Source organism: Sorex fumeus, unplaced genomic scaffold, assembly GCF_029834395.1.
Source record: "Sorex fumeus unplaced genomic scaffold, SorFum_2.1 ptg000043l, whole genome shotgun sequence".
Taxonomy (NCBI): domain Eukaryota; kingdom Metazoa; phylum Chordata; class Mammalia; order Eulipotyphla; family Soricidae; genus Sorex; species Sorex fumeus.
The window spans coordinates 43,392,051-43,412,501 of NW_026606100.1; the positions used below are offsets into that span (position 1 = coordinate 43,392,051).

At 57.5% G+C, this 20,451-nt stretch overlaps 2 protein-coding genes and 1 non-coding gene across 3 annotated transcripts in view; 1 reads left to right on the top strand and 2 right to left on the bottom strand.

Moving 5' to 3' along the window:
• The window catches only part of VWA2 (von Willebrand factor A domain containing 2), a 33,279-nt gene extending 20,959 nt beyond the window's left edge, over window positions 1-12,320 (top strand). The window contains exons 8-15 of the mRNA XM_056120325.1: window positions 2,212-2,345; window positions 2,589-2,724; window positions 4,820-4,875; window positions 5,643-5,750; window positions 7,288-7,860; window positions 9,288-9,839; window positions 10,680-10,805; window positions 12,205-12,320. Of these exons, the coding sequence (XP_055976300.1) occupies window positions 2,212-2,345; window positions 2,589-2,724; window positions 4,820-4,875; window positions 5,643-5,750; window positions 7,288-7,860; window positions 9,288-9,839; window positions 10,680-10,805; window positions 12,205-12,320 (1,801 nt within the window). The remainder of the gene's footprint in view (window positions 1-2,211; window positions 2,346-2,588; window positions 2,725-4,819; window positions 4,876-5,642; window positions 5,751-7,287; window positions 7,861-9,287; window positions 9,840-10,679; window positions 10,806-12,204) is intronic.
• Window positions 12,321-14,556: 2,236 nt separating this feature from the next.
• Window positions 14,557-14,665, bottom strand: LOC130030017 (U6 spliceosomal RNA). Its single transcript, XR_008793448.1, has one exon. It is a non-coding gene; the product is annotated as a U6 spliceosomal RNA (small nuclear RNA).
• A 2,494-nt stretch (window positions 14,666-17,159) lies between these two features.
• AFAP1L2 (actin filament associated protein 1 like 2) overlaps window positions 17,160-20,451 on the bottom strand; it is a 95,129-nt gene continuing 91,837 nt past the window's right edge. Inside the window, exons 19-21 of the mRNA XM_056120528.1 lie at window positions 18,772-18,965; window positions 18,238-18,363; window positions 17,160-17,379 (exon numbers count right to left, since the gene is read on the bottom strand). Of these exons, the coding sequence (XP_055976503.1) occupies window positions 17,353-17,379; window positions 18,238-18,363; window positions 18,772-18,965 (347 nt within the window). The 3' untranslated portion in view covers window positions 17,160-17,352. The remainder of the gene's footprint in view (window positions 17,380-18,237; window positions 18,364-18,771; window positions 18,966-20,451) is intronic.

A 20,451-nucleotide genomic window follows, 5' to 3' on the forward strand; every position in this document is an offset into this window, starting at 1 on the left:
GGATGTTTCCATCCCAAGCCCAATCCCTGTCCCAAAGCACAACCAAAATAATATATTTTGTATAGTTGAATGGAAGTTGAATTTGCATGGGGTCCAGAACTTCAGTCTGCTGTCTCGCCCCCATCACTCCGATGCCCACCAATGTGGAGCTCAAAGTCTCGAGACTAGCACTGCTTTAGGCCAGGCACCACTTTCGTGATTTATCTTTTCCCCTCTGGAGGGTTCTGGGCACTGACTGAGCCCCAGGGCCCCCCAGAAGCTGTTAAGAAAACTTTCGCAGAGCCAGGAGCCTTGAGAGTGGGGGCAGGAATGGAGCCAGGCCCCCGGGTGCCGGACACTGTCCGAAGTCCTAGAAGGAAGGTTTGTTCTGACTTCAGAGGAGAACCAGAAGTTTGACCTGTCAGAATCCTAGAAACAAACGGCGTGTTCATCCCGTTGACAAAGTCCGGTACATTTCACTGCCTGCTTGATGAAGAGGCTTTTTAAGGCATTCTGCCCTGTCTTCTTAAGGAGAAGGTTCAGAGAGAGCTCAGTGGATTGAACTGCATACTTGGGCTTACAGGGGGTCCAGCTGTGAGCCCCCCCCCCCCCCAAGCATGGCAGCCCCAAGACAAAAACAAGGATCCCAGCTTCACTTAAGCCTTTCTTCATGCCCTAAGGTCAATATCCCAGACATGTTTATTTGCTTTTTTGTCTCCAAAACTGTGCTCAAGGGGTCTGGGCATGTCCAGCAGTCCTCAGCCAGGTGGCAGGGTCCAGTGCTCAGAGATGCTATGACGCCTGACCCAGCAGTGCTGAACCCTTCAGAGTGATACCCAGAGATGCTGGGGGCAGGGGGCTTGTGGAGAGCAGCCTGGTTTTGGGCATCCAGCTTGGGCTTCACACACACACAGGCAACACTCACCAGTCCTTTGAGCTTTGTAATTTTTTTCTACCTTAACACTGTAGTGTACAAAGTTGTGCGTGATGCATCTGTTACAGGCATCCAACCCCAATTCTACCACCACAATTACCTTCCCTCCAACCACCCCTCAAATCTGCCCCCATAATTAAGCAGGCCCCAAATAATTTGTTTTATATTGCCTGTTACCATTAAATGGCTAATGGAATTATTAAAAAAAAAACTCAGGAAAATAAAATTGGTGAAAACTTTTGTATCTCACCTGGGGACTTTAGGTCCTTGTCTGAGGGTTTACTAAGCTGTTGTTGCTAGTTGAGCCTTCTGGGTTAGTGTTTTTATTGAGCTTCACTGGCCTCAACATTACATTACCATCCAATCTGGTGCACAGATCTAACTGGGACATTACTATTGTAGAATTTGGAGCAGTTGTGCGGCCGAGTGTACTGCTTGCTGTGCAGTACAGAAAATCCAGAATATTTAACTGGGCAGTGAGTTTACATGCCAGTGGCTGCCTGGGCTTCTAGAAGTATGGAGTGGGGTGGGGGAGGTTGTTCACCCGGACTCCAAGAAAGCCTGGAGTTTGCAGAAAATAAATAAATAAATAAATAAACAAACCATTGTACCTGAGGTTTTTGGCAATTTGCCATCTCTGTGGTGCTCAGGTGTAAAGGGTGGGGTCCCACCCTGGGCATGATGGGTTGGGGTGTGAGTGTGACCCGACCCCTCCAGAGATAGCCCAGAGGTCCCACCAGGGACCTGTGTGTCTTATGGATATTCGAGGCTAGTTGATCTCTTTAGAGATTTAATCACAAGTCTCAGAGCTTCATGATTTTTGTCTGGGACCCTCTTCGTGGTGCCCTCGGGGTGCCAGCCCATCCTCTGTGGCATGATCCTGCTCACCCTGGAGCTCTGGGCCCTCCGTGGGCACATCTCGGCCCTTCCTTCCTCGCTGTGTCTGTGGGCGTGGCTCCTGCCACTGTCTCCTTTCCCACTTTCCTTCTCGTCCTCTTGGCTTTTCTTCTCACAGGGGCAGTGACAGAATGACAGAGTTGTTAGGATTGGGGTGGGGGGGGGGCGTTGACAGCAGAGCTGCCCGGGGTTCTGCATCGAGGCTCTCGGGTGGGGATGCGGTTTAAGCGTCTTGGCAGGCAGGTGACCCACTTCTCGGACTCATGCTGTGTGCTTTGGGCAGAGGCTGCCTCTGAGTGGCCGAGAGACCCAGGGCACGGTGACGGGGGGGGGGGAGGGCGGGGTGATGTTGGGTGGACACGACAGACAAGCCCTGGCCCTTCTCTGTGGGACGGCCCCAGGTGGCAGGAGCTGCACACACTGGCCAGCGAGCCCAGGGAGTGGTACGTGCTCATGGCGGAGCAGGCCCCGGACGCCACCAACGGTCTCTTCAGCACCCTCAGCCACTCTGGCGTCTGCACCGCCACCAGCCCAGGTAGGTTCGGGTGGACTGCGGGTCCCGGAGCTGGCAGGAGGAGGGGCACGGGGGCACCCTGAGCCAGTCCAGGGGGCAGCTGGGATGTTGCCCCCTTTACCCTGCTCGGTCTGCTGAAGTCAGCGCAGGCAGCTTTGGGGGTGCAACCCCGCTTCGCTGGCCATCTCTCTCTGTGGACAGAGCCCTGTGGCTCCCCGGGGGGGGGGCACACAACACTGTCTCCTCTGCGCCCCACCCCTGCAGAATGCACTGTGCAGCCTCACCCCTGTGAACGCCGGACACTGGAGACCGTGCAGGAACACGCAGGCCATGCCCCGTGCTGGCGAGGGTCCCGGGGCCCCGCGGGCGGAGTGCTGGCCACACACTGCCCCTTCTCCAGGTTTGTTCACGGGGTCTTGGGTGAGAGCCTGGCCGGGAGGGAGGGGACTCAGGGACAAGAGGTGTTTGGTGGGGTGGGAGGATGGAGCCCAGGGCAGAGTTGTAGCCATACTGGCTCACTGAGATGTCCCCCCAGACGGAGGTGAGGGCAGGGGGCAGCAGGCAGCCCCAGGGACCTGGAAATTCCCGAGCTGGCCCTCCAGGGTGATGGTCTGCTTGCTCGGAGCGGTATAACAAAGGGGGATCAGGGAAGGGGGCAGGGCTCTGGCATCGAAGGCAGAGTCTGCACATGGCCTTGCTGGACCCTGATGCCCCTGTGACCTGGGAGAGCATCTCACCCTCCAAGCCCAGCTTCCCCCCAAAGATGGAGCTTGCAGCCTCGGAGGTCACTGTGGGTGACATCAGGTTCATGGGGGCCATCCAGGAGCAGTCCCAGAATGTCAGCATGAAGCTGACCTCAAGGTCAGGGCGCAGCTGGTTTGCATGCCCATTTGGGCTGCAGAGTGAGGTTTGATGGACACGGGCGGTACAGATTGTAGGGGCAACACATTTTGGGTGACGGGCTGGGACTGTGGTACGGGAGAGGTCTGGCCCCAGTAGAGACCCCAGGGGGTTGCTGGGGAGAAGAAGAATTCAGAGGTGGAGAAGGAAAGCCCCGGACCTGGGGTGACAGAGCCAGAATCTGTGTGACCTCTGCTGCCCTCCCCGAGACAGGCAGGAAGGAAACTGCCCCCCAAGTTCAGGATTTGAACAGAGACGCTTTGGACTCCTGACCAGAGAGCCAACTCACATTATTGTTATATTTTTATGATAATCTCTTTTTTTTTAAATGAGAGTTACAAGCAATCTTTTACCCTTAAAAGTTAGTAAAAGAAGACAGCATACTTCTGGGGAGCGTTTTCCAGAATCATCTTCTTGTCTGGTCATCTGTCCATTTGTTGTGTAGCCTTTCTTTGATTGTGTACACTCTGCAAGCGTCTACCTGTGTGCAAAATGAGGAAAATGAGATCCTGGGAAATTTATTTGTCAAGGGCTGGAGCGATAGCACAGAGGGTACGGTGTTTGCCTTGCACGCAGCCAACCCGGGTTTGATTCCTATGCCCCCCTCAGAGAGCCTGGCAAGCTACTGAGAGTATCCCACCCGCATGGCAGAGCCTGGCAAGCTCTCCATGGTGTATTTGATATGCCAAAAACAGTAACAGCAAGTCTCACAATGGAGACGTTACTGGTGCCTGCTCAAACAAATTGATGAACAACGGGAGGACAGTGCTACAGTGCTACAGATAATCTCGGGGGCAGGGGTGTTGAAATAGTCCCTACAATACATGCAGAACAGATGGACCAGGATGTGGTAGAGAGCAGGCCCCGGGTTCAACCCCCAGTGCAGCATGGCCCTCCTAGCATCGCCTTTTGTAGCTCTGGTGGGCCCCTTCATTTATTTTTAACTGGGATCCTGGCTGGGAGATAGTGCAGTGGTTAGAGCACTTGCCAATCATGCACCCCCTCTCCCCCAGGTTCAGTCCCCAGCACCGCATGGTGCCCTGAGCATCTCCAGTTGTACCCTGGTGGCCCAGGGCATCCCTGCCACTTGAGGGACTGAACTAGTAGCCAGAGAACTGATGCAGGGAGCCTCGGGATCCTCTAAGAACTTCTTGAGAGGCCCCTTAAAGGCTGGGCGCCCCCCCCTAAATGTTTCTTTGGGAGGGCCACAGGAGGCAGTGTTTGGGGTCTCTGCCTAATTCTGTGTCTGGGGGTTGCTCCAGGTGGTTCTGTGGTCCCAGGGGTTGAACCTAGACAAGAGCCAGGGGACTTGGGGCCATTCTCACTGGCACCCTAGGACTGCTCCTGGCTCTGTGCTCAGGGGGTCACTCCTGGGCTGCTCAAGAGACCAGAGGTGGTGCCAGGGATTGGACCAAGGGGAGCCCCCTGCCAGGCCAGCACCATGACCCCTGTTTCATCTTTCTTGCCCAAGAGTTTGTTTCTTGGCCTGCCTCTGCCCTGGGCCCAGGCAGCGGCTCCCGTGTTTCTAATACCCTCCCAGTCGTGCCCTGTCCTACTCAACTCTGCCCCCTGTCTCTTGTTCCCGTGCTATGCAGCTGGAAGAAAGTGTTCTTGGCCCACCCTGCCACCTGCTACAGGACCACCTGCCCAGGTAACAGTCCGCCTCTGCCACTGTGCTCTCCTGCGCCCGGGCTCCAAGCTCGTTTCTCTGGGCGTTTGCACCCCGGGAGCTTGGGCAGAAGAAGCTATATAATCACACCCATGGGTGGGCCCCAAAGTTGGCCTTGATGCTACCCAGCCCTTTATAGGCATGGATCCAGGGGGCCAGCTTAGCAGCTGTGGGCAACCCCAATGCCCTACACATGTTTCCCAGGACCCACCCCTTCCCCCCCCACACACACTCACACGGTGAAGGAGGGGATCTGAAACCACAGGCAGAGTTGTCGTTTCTCTCAGGCTGCAGGCAGGAGTTGGGTGGAGAGCCTGGGAGGTGGGGGGCAAGGGGCAGAGAGGGTCTCCTCCCTCACCCCCACCCGGGGCCTCCCTTTCATTTCACCCTCATCTCTTCCTCTCGGGACACCGTCCAACTGTGGTCTTGTTGGGTGAGGACCCTGGCCCGGGCCCCCAGAGAACATTCCCTCTCTAAAGGGGTCCTACCTTTAAATAGGAGTGGGGGCGGGGGTGTGCAGGGTTTGGGCCTCCAACTTAAGGTGGGCAGCACCCAGCCCCTTACTCAGGTGCACAAGAGAGCCTGAGCCCACCCACCCACCCACCCACCAGTCACCCCCTTGCCCTCTTCATGGTGGGGGTCATCGAGTTTCCAGGGTTCCGGGGAGGAATGCAGGGTAGCCTGAGAGACTCATGTCTTTGGCCCTCGGGGCTACTGTGCCAGGCGGGTGATGGGCATCTCTCTGCCAGGCCCCTGTGATTCACAGCCCTGCCAGAATGGAGGCACGTGTGTTCCAGAAGGCCGTGAGGGCTACCGCTGCCTGTGCCCACCACCCTTCGACGGGGCGGCCGCCTGCGGTAGGTTGGTGAGGGGGGGACTGGGAAGGGAGGGTCCCAGTTAAAAGAGGAACCAGGATCTTCAGGCCGCTGTGGCTTTAAAGGTATAAAGTAAGGATTTTAATAATAGGCTTTATTATTATATAATAATAGGTTTTATATTATTTTAAATAATAATTATTTTTCTTTTTGGGCCACACCCTGAGATGCACAGGGCTTACTTCCGGCTCATGCACTCAGAAATTGCTCCTGGCAGCGCTTGGGGGACCATATGGGATGCTGGGAATCAAACTTGGGTCGGCCGCGTGCAAGGCAAATGCCCTACCCGCTGTGCTATTGCTCCAGCCCCAATAATAGAAATTTTTACTATATATAAAAAATATATCCTTCTTACCTACAGTGTTTTGGAAGCTTGAGATAAAAATCATATGTATTACGTGCTCAACCTAGGTGCTTAATAACTCTTTTTTGGGGGGAAGGGCTGGAGCAATAGCACAGCGGTAGGGCGTTTGCCTTGCAAGCCGCCAACCCAGCCAAACCGGGTTCAATTCCTCCACCCCTCTCAGAGAGCCCGGCAAGCTACTGAGAGTACTTTGCTCGCACGGCAAAGCCTGGCAAGCCACCCATGACGTATTTGATATGGCAAACACAGTAACAACAAGTTTCACAACTTTACTGGGGACGTTACTGGGCCTGCTTGAGCAAATCGATGAACAACGGGAGGACAGTGCTTGGGGGGTTGGTTGGGTCACACCTGGCCATACTCAGGGGCTACTCCCAGTTCTATGCGTTGGGGTGGGGGTGGGGGGTCTACACCAGGCAGCGCCTTGGACCGAGTCTGGGCCTCTCACATACTCCGGCCTGTCCAGCTCTCTCCGGCCTTAGTAGCATTTTTGTTTTGCTTGTTTTATGTTTTGTTTTGGGGCCACTCCCTGCAATTCTCAGGGGTTACTCTTGTGTTCATGAATTCCTTTGGACAATGCTCAGGGATTATATGGGATGCTGGAGATCGAACCTGGGCTGGCCGTGTGCAAGGCGAGTGCCCTGCCCACTGTACTGTCATTCAGCCGCTTGCAAGGCAAGCACCCAGTCTGCTGGACTCTTTCCTGATCCCTATGAAATCTTTATAAGAAGTCACAGTGGTGAGGCGGAAAGCAAGGTCACAGGGCTGGAGCACAGGCCTGGCACTCAGGCCCTGGGTTTGATCCTTCGCCCCACTTGGCCTCCTTAGCGTGGCTGGATATAGCCCAGGTGGTTATAAAACCCCCAAAATAAGTCATACTGGAGAGGCAGTACAGCAGGTAGGGTGCTTGCCTAGCGGGTGGGCCAACCCGGTTCTATCCTCGGCACCACATACAGTTCTGAAGCCTTGCCATGAGTGATCCCTTGCAGAGAGCCAGGAGTACACCCCGAGCACTGCCGGGTGTGGCCCCCAGACCATGAAGCCCTAGTGCAGACCCTGGAGAGGCAGGGTCCTGGGGTCACCCCTGGCGTATCCTCCGGGAGGTGGTGGTAGTGCTGGGCGCGCCCAGTGACTGGCCACTGTGATTCCCCGCAGCCCCGAAGCTGAGCGTGGACTGCAGAACCGACGTCCTCTTCCTGCTGGCCAGCTCCGCGGGCACCACGCTGGACGGCTTCCTGCGGGCCAAGGCCTTCGTGAAGCGCTTCGTGCAGGCGGCACTGAGCGACGAGGCCCAGGCCCGCGTGGGCGTGGCCCAGTACAGCGGGGAGCTGGCCCTGGCCGTGCCCGTGGGCGAGTACCAGGACGTGGCCGACCTGCTCGGGAGCCTCGACGCCCTGCCCTTCCACGGCGGGGCCACCCTCACGGGCCGCGCCCTGCGCGAGGCAGCGGAGCGCGGCTTCGGCAGCGTGGGCGTGGCGGGCCGGGACCGTCCCCGCCGGGTGCTGGTCCTGCTCACCGAGGCGCGCTCCCAGGACGAGGTGGCCGGCGCCGCGCGGCACGCCAGGGCCCGGGAGCTGCTCCTGCTGGCGCTGGGCAGCGAGGCGGTGGGGGCAGAGTTGGAGGAGATCACGGGCAGCCCCAAACAGGTGATGATCTACGCCAGCCCTCAGGACCTGTTCCACAAAATCCCGGAGCTGCAGACGAAACTGTGCAGCCGGCTGCAGCCAGGTAAGGACCCCCCCCCCTCCCCCGGGCAGTGTCACCCCGCCCAGGGACCCTCTTTGGACACCACTTAACCAGAGCTTCAGCCTGCGGGTTGGGACATCGCCCCTGCTGCTGCCTGGCCCGTGCTAAGTCACTCCTCACTGCACCAGTCTGTAAATTGGAAGTTGAAAAGACAGGTGTCTGCAAAGTCAGAGAAAATGCAAGCAGTGTGCATGTGGCCTGCAGAATGAGCTCATAGCAGGCACTCGCAGCATTGCTCTGGGCGCTGTTAGCTGCTGCTGCTGACAGTGTTAACAGGCCACAGAAGAGCAGCACGCGCGCACACACACACACACACACACACACACACACACACACACACACACACACACACACAGAGGAACAAGCATTTCCTGAACAGAACCCCTGTCAAGATCTTACCTAGGGCTCTGCAGTCACATTTCTCTTGAGCGTCTTTATCTAGGAAGCTGGTTTCCTGGCCCACCAGCAGAGGGCGCTGGAGACCACTGTCCCTGAGACTGGGCATGGGGCCGATGGACTGCGGAGTGGTGACCACTGAAACGTCCCTGAGGGGGCTCCCCAGACTCTCCTCCCAGGGGTGAGGGGTGGGTGGGAGCAGCATCTACCTTGCAACCCAGATGTTACCCGGAGGCGAGAAGGGCCACCTGGTCCAGATTCCCCTTTACACCTGCCCAGGAGCACCAGGTGGGCATAAAAACACTTCACAGCCAGAGGCAGAGCATGGGCTAATGTGCTTGCCCTGCTTGGACCCCCTAGTGCCGACATCATCCCCAAGTACCTCCAGGAGTGATCCCTGAGAGTTTCCCCCTCAACCCCCCCCCCCCAATATACAATTGTTTAAGAGGGGGACAGAGCAATAGTACAGCAGGTAGGGTGTTTGCCTTGCACCTGGCCAACACGGCTTCAATCCTCAGCATCCCATATGGTCCCCTGAGCACAGCCAGGAGTGATTCCTGAGTTTAGAGCCCAGGGGGAGCCACTGAGCATCATCAGGTGTGACCCCAAAAGTAAAAAAAAAAAAGTTGTTTAAGATTTTCAGGGAAGAAGGGGACCTTCTCAAAGTCCCTACACCTTCACCCCACAATACTTTTCTTATAACATATAACATGCACTTGGACAGGTAATGAGCTAACAGGTAAATATCACACAGCCAGCAGGAAGAGGAGAGGAGAAAGAGAGAAGCAGTTTGCTTTAAAAAATTTTTTGGGGGGGGTCTTTTATTACCACTTGAGGTACAGGCTTGTCAACGATGGTTTAACCTGTGCGTAATTCCAACGCCATGCCCATCACCAGTGACCCAAGGAATGGGTTGGTGCCCTGGGAGGGGGGGTGGATCAGCGCCCGTTTTGCCGGCCCGTGGTTGGGTGGGCACCCGGCAGACCGCCCCCAGCGCGCGTCTGTTCCCGCAGGCTGCCAGACGCAAGCCCTGGACCTGGTCTTCCTGCTGGACGCCTCCGCCGCGGTGGGGCCCGAGCACTTCGCCCGGGTGCTGAGCTTCGTGAGGGGCTGCACGCAGCAGTTCGACGTCAACCCCGACGTGACGCAGGTGGGCCTGGTGGCCTACGGCAGCCGCGTGCAGACGGTCTTCGGGCTGGACACGCACGTGACCCGCGCGGCCGTGCTGCGCGCCGTCAGCCAGGCCCCCTACCTGGGGGGCGCGGGGTCGGCGGGCACCGCGCTGCTGCACGTGCACGACAAGGTGATGACTGTCCAGAGGGGCGCCCGGCCAGGGGTCCCCAAGGCGGTGGTGCTGCTCACGGGCGGCCGAGCGGCCGAGGACGCCACTGTCCCCGTCCGGAGGCTGCGGAACAACGGGGTCTCCGTGCTGGTGGTGGGCGTGGGGCCCGTGCTGGGGGACGCGCTGCGGAGGCTGGCGGGTCCCCGTGACGCCCTCATCCACGCGGCCGCCTACTCGGACCTGCGGCGCCACCAGGATGCGCTCGTGGAGTGGCTGTGCGCAGGTGAGTACCTGGGAGCCTCAACCCATCATCCCAGGGACCCACCCTGGCAGCCCGTCCCAGTCCGTCCTCCCTCTGGCCACGGAATCCTCTGGGTTAACGCCCCAGCTCCCCTGGGTCCCCTGCAAAGCCATCCCCGCTTGACATTCGGGGTGCAGAGAGTGGAAGACAAACAGATCCCAGATCCCACACTGGAGGATTTCTTTTTATTGAGCCATTGGTTTTAGTTTGGGGGTGGGGTTGAGGGGTCCCAGGCCGTGCTCATGGGACCCCGAGGTGCTGGGGCTAGAACCCACGAGTTCTACGGGCATAGCGTGGGCTCCAGCCCTCAGCCACCACTGGCCCTCTGCACTCTGCTTACATGGGGGCAGGACACCCACAGACCCTCACGGGACTAGGGACCCCCAAGTGGACACTGGCCCAGATAGGGCAGGTGGGGGGAGGGCCGCCAAGCCTCTTCTTCCCTGAGACCCTCTTTCTGCTGTGTTAAAGCCAGTGACTGGGGCCCGGGAGCTGGCTCACGACTCTGGACATTCTTTGCATGCCAAAAGCCCAGGTTCTGTCCCTGGTACCACCTGGCCCCTTGAGCACCACCAGAAATGACCCCTAAGAACCCCTAAGACAGGTGCGACCAAAAAGACAAAAACGGAAACAAAACCCAGTGCGTGGCTGTTGCCACGTGATCAGTAGCTTCCCACTCACAGCGCGGGTGTGCAGGGCCCGAGGCACATGGGGTGCTCTGAGCCCCCAGAGGCAGCACCACACGACACCCCAAGAGGGAGAAGCCCTCCTCCCCGGGCCTCACCTGACAGTCGGTCCCTGGGCTCCCCTTCTGCCCCGTAGAAGCCAAGCGACCCGCAGACCTGTGCCGCCCCAGCCCCTGCATGAACGAAGGCGCCTGCGTCCTGCAGCTCGGCAGCTACCGGTGCGAGTGTCGCCCCGGCTGGGAGGGCCCCCACTGCGAGAACCGTGAGTGGGCGCTTGCCGGGGTCCTGGGCGCTGGGCAGAGAGGGCTCTGTGTGTGTGTGTGTGTGTGTGTGTGTGTGTGTGTGTGAGAGAGAGAGAGAGAGAGAGAGAGGGGGGGGGGAGGGAGAGAGTGTGTGCATGTGAGAGTATGTGAGAGTATGTGTGAATGAATATGTGTGTGTCTGTGTGTGTGTGTGTGTGTGTGTGTTTGGTCTCTCCGTGGGCGCTGGGCAAAGAGAGGACTCTGTGTGTGTGAGTGTGTGCATCTGAGAGTGTGTGTGTGAATGTGTCTGTGTTTGGCCTCTCCCTGGGCACTGGGCAAAGAGAAGACTCTGTGTTTGTGTGTGTGTGTGTGTGTGTGTGTGTGTGAGAGAGAGAGAGAGAGAGAGAGAGAGATGTGTGTGAGAGAGATGTGAGAGAGAGCGAGAAAGGGTGTGGGGGGAGTGTCTCCCTGGGCACTGGGCAGAGAGAGGGTTGTGTGAGTGTGTGTGTTTGTGAGAGAGAGAGTGTGTGTATGTGTGAGTGTGTGTGAGAGAGAGTGTGTATGTGTGAGTGTGTGTGTGTAGTGTCTCCCTGGTGCTGGGCAGAGAGAGGGCTGTGTGAGTGTATGTGTATATGTGAGTGTGTGTATGTGTGTGTGTGTTTAGCTCTTCCTGGCCACTGAACAGAGAGAGGGCTGTGTGAGTGTGAGTGTGAATATGTGTGTGTGTATGTGTGTGTGTGTGGCGTCTCCCCTAGTGGAAGGAATCACGCAGCCATGGGACGTTCGCGCAGGAGAAGCCCTGTGGGTGCAGGAGTTGTCACCCCCTGAGTGGTCACAGTGACTCTTCCAGCTCTGCGCTGCCAGGCTAGTGGGGGGCATGCAGGCATCAAGAACAGAATGCCACGTGCTGGGTGGTGGGTCACAGCACAGTGGAGAAGTGAAATGAGGCACTGGGGGCATCCCAAGGGACCCCGCCCCCCACACACACACACACATACACACTTGATAGTGGCTGGGAAGACCAGAACGAAGATGAGAGAGGGAGCAAGGGTAGGAGCCGGCTGGGGGCGGGGGTGGCACCTGAGGGGGGTTCTCTGAGCTTCGCTGCCGTGGGTAGGAGAGGCGTGCTGAGAGTCTGCTGCGGAGCAGGGCTGGGGATGAGACGGGGAGAGGGAGCCCTTAGGGAACCATGGCGGGCCATGTTGAGGAATTTAGGGGTCTCCCAGCCACAACCCCGAGATCCCCACGGAGGTTTGAGTTTTCCGGTCACTTCCCCACCCAGCCCTCCGGCATTGGGGGCCTTCTGAAGGCTGGGGGTGCAGTGGAGGGGGTCAGGACATCCGCCCTCCCCCCAGGTGGCATCCTTCTGTGGCCAGCCGGGCAGAGCCCACTGGCCCTCAGAGTTCACTTCTCCCCCAGGGACCTTGAGAGGTGACGCCCCCCAAGCACGGGGCCCCCGCCCGGCACCAGCAGGAGGGCAGCGGCTGGACCCCTTGCAGCATCGATCCCGGCAGCCTGGGCAACCCGGGCCCTGACAGGGTCTGGCCCTGCGCCCCGGCCTTCTCTGCACTGCGGCCAGTGAGAAGAGGCCACGGAGCCGAGCCTCCATGGAGGAGGACTAGAGCACCTCCAGCTGCCGTCTGTGCCTGCGGGTGCCCGGGTCACCCCAGAGCGGAGGAACTGGAGGCTGTTCAGGCTGCAGCTCACACTGCTCGGGGCAGTGCCTGGGCCCCAACTCGGGGTGATGGAGCAGCAGCGTCTGGACAGACAACGTGGCCCGATTCCAGTTCCCCAGCGGCCTGCCAGGCCCCAGGTACTTGCTACTGGCTTTCCGTTCAGAGGGGGCCGTGAATGGCCTTTGTGGGGGAGACTTGGAGAGCCCCCCCGACCCCAGCCCGTTGGATTCTGGGGGAAGGGGGAGCGTGCAGATGGCTGTGCTCTGGGCACCTCCCTGCGAGGGATTTGTGGTGGGCACACTGAGTGGTAGACCCCCAGGAGCCAAAGAGGAAGGATTCTAAGACACCACAGAAATAAAGTTTGTGGGGTTCACTGTGCTGAGCAGGGAATGTGTTGTCTGGCTTCTGTTCTGGGGTCCTGCCACGACCCCCTTTGGCACCATGGGGCCCACTAGTCCCACGGGAGGATTTTGTGTCTATTTGGCAATATGGTGTGTCTGGCTCTGTTTCTTGCAAATGTGGCGCTTACCCCCATGGAGTCTAGGAGTCCGTTCTCCCCTTTGTTCTGCGACTCTGAGTTTTCTCTGTTCGTGGGGTGAGGTGGTGGTGGGGACCCCGGTGGGGCTCAGGGTGTCCAGCAGTCATTCCTAGCAGTTCTGGGCTAACCGTGCTGGTAGTTCGCTGTAAGGGTCCCAGGAGTGCTGGGAGTCCCCAGGGCCATCCCAGTAGTGATGAGGGGGGAGTGCTTCCAGGAGCCCAGGGTTGCTGGGGATTAAATCCAGGTCAGCACACATCTGGGTCCTGACCCCGGCCAGGCCTTATCTCAGTTTTTTCCCATTTTGCAGCTTTCTTGACTTAAATCCAGACACTTCCAAAGCTTTTAATAGACTGTTTGTGACCCCACAGTCATTCAGCTCCTTCATTTGAAACTCCACTTAGCTTTAAGTGTGGAAGGAATTCTGGAGTAGGGAGGTCCCCGAGGGGTGTCGCCGTGGCCCACGCCCCCCAGATCCCCCCTCCCCAAACCTATGTCATATGAGTGGCAGGTTCAGGGCAGAGAACATCGAGAAATGATCCTCACATGCTCTCCTGGCTGGGCTGAGGCTCTCAGTCACAGGAAGCCGGTCCATTCCCACCCGGCAGGAAAACTGCTCCCAGATGCTGGGGAACACGGTGTGTGGACATGGGTGGCGGAAGCCCAGGAACCACGCAGGGCTCGGTCTGTGGCTGCTGTTAGGCTGGTCCCAACAAAAGGCGCCTCCAAGCAGGTCCAACAGAAGGGAGAACGGGGCTCGAATCACTCTCTAATAAAACAGTCTTGCCGCTTCTAGAAGCTAAACCGGCTGTCTCTGTCAGGGCTGCTAGTCCCTTGTCCACTCCGAACTGCCTGGACACATGGAGCTGGGCCAGGGAGATGGCTCAAGGACAAGGGTGACCCCCACTACTGCCAGGGGTGACCTGGTTTAAGAGCCTCCCCCCACCAAAAAAAGAATTACACCAGAAAATTGTAGGCCCTGGGCTCACATATGTATGGGGTGGGGGAGTCCAGCCATGGAGACATGGAACCTTCTTGAGTGAATCGAATGGGCTCCCCAGTATCCTCAGGGGGTGCCTGTGGGTCTTCTTGCTCCTGTGGGGAACTGGCTTCTGTTCATAAAAGTTCCAGAGAAGTTTTCTTTCTTTTGGGTGGGGGACGCACCCGGCGATGCTCAGGGCTTACTCCTGGCTCTGCATTCAGGAATGACTCCTGGATGTGCTAGGGGGACCACGTGGGATGCCAGGGATCGAACCTGGGGTAGCCGTGTGTGAGGCAAGCGCCCTTCCGGCTTCAGCTTCCAGTATGTTATTTCTGTCCTAAAGAAAATACATCAGCGGGTCTCAGATCGTCCCACGTGCGTGGAGTTGTTTTCTTAGCTCGTTCTAATCCGCACTCTGGCTGCTTTTGAGAGGTGTTATGTGTGGTCAGGGTTCAGATCCTCTCCCCAGGCCTTATAGTCCTTTTCCGGACTCCTGGGCAGGGTCTTTCCAAGGGACTGGGAGCAGCTCTTGAGGGCAGCATGTCTTGGCCAGGAGCCACTGGCCTCTCCATAATACCCCCAGCCTTTATTTATTTATTTATTTGAGTGTCATCCTTACGCTGGGGCCATGCTAATCTTCTCTGTATCGTTCCAATTTTAGTATATGTGTTGCTGAAGCGAGTACACAGCGGATAGGGCGTTTGCCTTGCATGCGGCCAACCCGGCCGACCAGGGTTCGATTCCTCCGCCCCTCTCGTAGAGCTCGGCAAGCTACCGAGAGTATCTTACCTGGCAAAGCCTGGCAAGCTCCCCGGGACGTATTCGATATGCCAGACACAGTAACAACAAGTCTCATAATGGAGACGTTACTGGTGCCCACTTGAGCAAATTGATGAACAAGAGGAGGACAGTGCTACAGTGCTGTTTATTTATTTTGCATTTTTGGGTCACACCCAGCATGCTCAGGGGCTACTCTTGGCTCTGCACTCAGGAATCACTCCTGGCAGTGCTCGGGGGACCGTATGGGATCCCGGGGATGGAACCTGGTTTGGCCGCATGCAAGGCAAATGCCATACGGGCTGTACTATCGCTCCGCCCCCCTCCCTGGCCTTAGTCGAGGTCACTGTCACCCTGGGGAGGCTTACTCCTCCATTCCTGGATCATGACAAATGTTAGTGTTGAGACTGGAGGTTTGACTCGGCCATGCCCCGTAAAGCTGTCGTGCCGCACTCAGGGTGTCTCCTTGATAAAGGAGCCGGGAGCGCATTTCTGGTCACTGCACCACCTCTGATGCCGTCCACTCCATCTGGCTCTGAACACCGTGGCTTGCCTTGGGTAAGATCATTTAGATGTTTTTCATGCAAGTCCTCCACCCCTGCCCATGAGATGGGGTTTTTCTTTCAAATTACTCATATTCACAGCACATTCTTAGCATTTAAAAAAATAAACATTTTGGGGGCTGGAGTGATGGCATAGTAGAGCGAGCATTTGCCTTGCACGCAGCCAACCCGGGTTCGATTCCCAGCATCCCATATGGTCCCCGAGCACTGCCAGGAGTGATTCCTGAGTGCAGAGCCAGGAGTAACCCCTGAGTATCTGAGCATTGCTGGGTGTGACCCAAAAAGCAATAAATAAATAAATAAACAAACCCATTTTGGTGCCCGGTTACTTTTTTTTGGGGGGGGGGATCCACATCTGGCGATGCTCAAGAATTACTCCTGGCTCTGCACTCAGGAATCACTCCTGGCGGTGCTTGGGGACTTTATGGGAAGCTGGGGATTGAACCCGGGTCACCCACGTGCAAGGCAAACACCCTGTCCATTGTACTATTACTCTGGCCTGCTCAGTTACTTTTCAGGCCTCCTTTTCAGGAAGACCGTTACATGTATACCCTTGCCTTGCATTTGTCTTCGTTGAGACAGAGTTTGGATCAGTCGTTTTTAAGGGCACTTTCTGAATTGATCCTTGGGCCTTTTCCCAGGGACTCTTGTGCTTCTTCCCCCCTCCCCCACCACAAAGAATGATTTAATCGCTCATGTTCAATTCCAAGGAGTTTTGATTTTCACTGTCCACAAGTATACTTGTCCTCAGAACTACACTCGCTTCAGTTAAGTAGTTAAGGCCAGGACTTGGGCTTGAACAGCTGTTACTCCAGCAACAATAAACCAAGTTGTTTCCCCTCTTGAGTTGGGAGATCACCAAGGCCTACCCCAGGTCATTCCATGTACCAGAAAGACAACGCAAAATGCAATGAATATTTTTATTAAAAAAAAAATGAACTCACCACTGGGTAAGGGGACACCCATCATTTGTGACAAAGGAAATAAATGTCCTGGGATTAGAAAGACAAGAACATAAAGACCTTTAGTTCTCAGGGACCAGTGTTAGAGGGCTCCGAGAACCCTCAGAAATGAGGCAGGGATGAGAGATGAAATGTTTCAACCTGTGTTAAAAAAAATAATATAATATATATATGTATAAAGAAACCCAGCGGGAAAGCAGGGGCGGCCCCAGGAGGCAGCCGCTCGGCACAGAATCCATCGCTTCCTTTTCTTGGAGGGCCTCAGACATGAAGCAAAGCTCTCAAAACGGACCAGGAGGGTGTTGCATGAAAACTTCTCTCTTCAGCATGGTCAGGCCAGAGGAGAGAATCCATAAACACAGAGCGATGCCTGCCCGCCCCCCTCCCCCACCCCTGCTCTATTCCCGGTAACGTTAAAAAAAAAAAAGTCAGTTAAATCTTTAAAAGATCCTTTTCTTTCTTCTGTATAATACAGCATCATTGAAAATTTTTATTAAAAAAAAAATGACCAAGCCTGTGTTAGGCTGAAAAGGGGTCCCTCCTTAGTGGGAGGGGCCAGGCTTCCGCCTGATTGGTCCCCAATGCTTGATTGATCCCCAATGGGACATTTCTTGAAGAGCAGGTGCTTGGCTGTCGAGAACCCCAGAAGGCCGAGTGGGACCCGTTACCATGCCAATGGGGGCCAGGGCTGTCCCAGCCTCCTGCGGTCCAGGTACAGGGACAGTGGTCATACCGGGGAGCAGAGTCTCATGACCAGGAATGCAATGGCCTGCTCGCTCAGTTTTTTCTCCAAAGCCTCCACCTCAGAAGCTTTTCATACTCAAAAGGGTCGGTAAAGCCAGCAAGAGCCCCCGCAGACAGCGATGGACAGAGGCTCCCTCGGCTCATTTCCTTTGGCTCTGAGAAGGTCAAGGCCCCACTGGGCCGAAGCCCCCTGGTCCTGGCGCTCCCTTCTGGACAGACGGGCGGACGCGCCCTGTCCCAGAGGTGCTGCGTGGACAAAGACGTGGGCGAAGCAGGATTGTCGCCGAGACCCATCTGGACAGCAGAGTCTTCCCAGGACCCGTGGCTCCTAGCTGGCGCCTTTCTTCTCCCACTCCTGGGCAGCGTCCGGACAGCCCCCCGCCCCCGAGGGAGAAAAGCGTTAGTCTGCCTCTGCGCAGCCGCGGTCCGCACAGGCAGAAGTCAGCCAACGGGCCTAGAGCAAGAAGGGCCGGGCCCCGGGGACAGCCCGATCTCCACGGACCCTGCAGATCCCCTGGCTGAGCGGGGAGCAGGAGCTGGAGATGTGGGGACCCCACTCCCCACACAAAAGCATCATTGGTGCAGGTTCCCCCAATCTCTGCAGCAGGGACCTGGGGGAGCTACAAGGAGCTACAAGGAGTGTGTCTTCCTGTGCCAGAAACCGGAAGACACACACACCAGCACACAAACTCTTCCCCCTCCCTCTCCTTCCTCCTCTCTTCCTCTCCCTCCCTCCCTCTCCTTTGATTCTGGCCCTGTGTTCACTCTCATCAGTGCCCAGGATCCAGCTTGGGCTCTTGTATGTGGAGTCAGTACCCCAACCCTACAAGCTCTTGCTCCCTCCTGAGCCAGGGAGGGTACAAGCCACAAGGACCCCCTCTAGACCCCTGGGAAAAACCCAGCACCTGATCTTCACTACACTACACCCAGCAGGTGCCTGGTGGAACTATTTCTTTAACCCTTCGGGGTCAGTGGGTCTGCATTAGGAAGAATTCAGGCAGGGCTGGTCTCAGAACTACAGCTTTGCCCCGGGGGGAACCCACAGGTACTGGGCGGTCCCTGAAGAATGCGGGGGGCCCCAATCAAACAAACTGCTGGCTGGGGTGTCCCTGAGCCCGAGGCACCTGGGCGGACATGAGAAGGGCAGAGGGAAAGGAGGGGAGGGGAGTGGCTAGCAGGCAGGGAGCCGGGCAGATGCCCTGGTGACACCTACCTTGGCTTTCTGCAGGACGGTGCCTTTGCCCGTGACCAGGACGGACAGGGGCCTGTTCTTGAGCGCCGTGGCCGAGTTGACCGGGGTACAGTCTGGGACAGGGCTGGAGGGGGCGGCAGCTTTGGGCTGTGGTGACAGGAGAGAGGGGCGTGGTCAGAGCCCAGGGCAGGAACCCACTGCCCCCACCCGGGACAGCCACAAATGCAGGCACACATGCAGGGGTTCACGGCGCAGGCAGCCAGGCAGGAACATACGCACGCACACACACACGCAGGGAATCACGCATGTGGACACGCACGCAGTGACTCACATGCAGGCAAACACACAGGGCTCACGCAGGCGGGAATGCACACATGCAGCATGCACGGGCAGGGACGCACGCACACAGGGACACTCGCGGGGACGCACGCACGGACGCATGCACGGACTCACGCACGCAGGCAGGGACACACACGCAGGCAGGGACACACGCACGCACTCACACACGCAGGGACGCACGCATGCGGGCACAGGCACAGGCAAGCGGGGACGCACACGGGGGCTCGTGCTCTCCAGGTGGGTGGTGTCCACGGTGGTGCCCAGCGTCACAGGGCCCGCCTCGGCCTTCTTGAGGTTGTCCTTCACGTCCACGATGCTGAGCTCCAGGTCCACGCGCCTGCGCTCCTCCACGCGGCACTCCTCGTCCACCTCGCGCAGCTTCTGCTCCAGGCTGGCCACGATGCCCTTGTCTACAGAGAGGGCGAGCGGCTGCAGCAAATGGCGCAGTGGGGAACCCCAGCAACGGCTCCGACAGGGGTCTGCGTCAGCCCGGAAGGCCCGTCCAACACCTGCCGAGCGGAGGCGGCTCTGGAAGCAGAGCTAAGCCCGGACCCCCGGAAGTGGTTGCTGGTGTCCCAATGCCCGCTATGTATGCTGTGACAGAATGGCCTAAAACTCTCAACCTGCCCCCCCCCCCCCCACGGTACCCTTTGGCACCAGTGCTCCCCAGAGATCCCCGGTTACCGGGGGTCTGTCTGGGAATGCCCAGTGGATGGAAGGACGGAGGTCCCCTAGCTGCCCCCTGCAACATCCAACACGGGACAGCTTGGGTGCTAGCCCTGGTTTACACCTGGCCTGTTCGCAGCACCCCTGCCCCATGCCACCACGATCTGTGTGGTCCTTCTCAACATACGCCCGCCTGTGTGCAGGGCCCCGAGGTCCCGGCATCCCATATGGTTCTCTGAGCACTGCCAGGAGTAATTCCTGAGTGCTGAGTGCAGAGCCAGGAATAACCCCTGACCATTGCTGGGTGTGACCAAAAAGGAAAAAAAAAATTCTCATGCTGCAATTGGCCCTTGAGCCATGTATGTTGAGGACCACGCAGATCATGGTGGCATGGGGCAGGGGTGCTGCGAACAGGCCAGGCTGCCTGAGGTCTGGGCTGAAGGTGCCTTCAGACCCTCGGCAGTGATGGCTGCCCAGCCCTTGGCCACACTGATCAGCATAGGGTCTGATTCCCCTCTTGAAGCTGTCACACGTGAGAAGGAAAAGCGGGTCATCTCCTCGGTGCCCAGGACCTCCCTCTGCCCATCACTTGGTCAGCTTCTCTGGAATCGACTGCGTGGGTCCCCAAACCTGCTTCTGTCAGTGTGTGTGTGTGTGTGTGTGTGTGTGTGTATGAGTGTGTGTGTGTGTGTGTGTGTGACACTCTAGGAATCAGGTGTTAAAGGGATGCAGCTCCAAGCATGAAAGGCTCAGCTAAGTGCTTTAGAAAGGTCCGACCAGAGACAAGATGGCAGAAAGACTCCATCTCTTTGTTCGCTTTAAAGAACAAAGGAAGAGGCTGGAGTAACAGCCCAACTGGGAGGGCATTTGCCTTGCACGCAGCCGACCTGGGTTCAAATCCCAGCATCCCATATGGTCCCCTGAGCACCACCAGGAGTTAATTCCTGAGTGCAGAACCAGGAGTAACCCCTGTGCATCGTTGGGTGTGACCCAAAAAGAAAAAAAAAAAGGAAGGAAGGAAGGAAGGAAGGAAGACGAAGCCTGGGCAGAGTAGCACCAGAGGCTAAAAGCATCAGCAGCTGCCTGGTGAGCACACGGTCATGCTGCTGGCCACATCATGACCAGGTGAGAGAGACCCGCACTGAAGGCGTGCACACCCCCCCACCTCCCCCGCAGCAAGCACCACGGCCGGAACTTGTGTTCCACGAAGGGCATCAGCACATGCAGAAA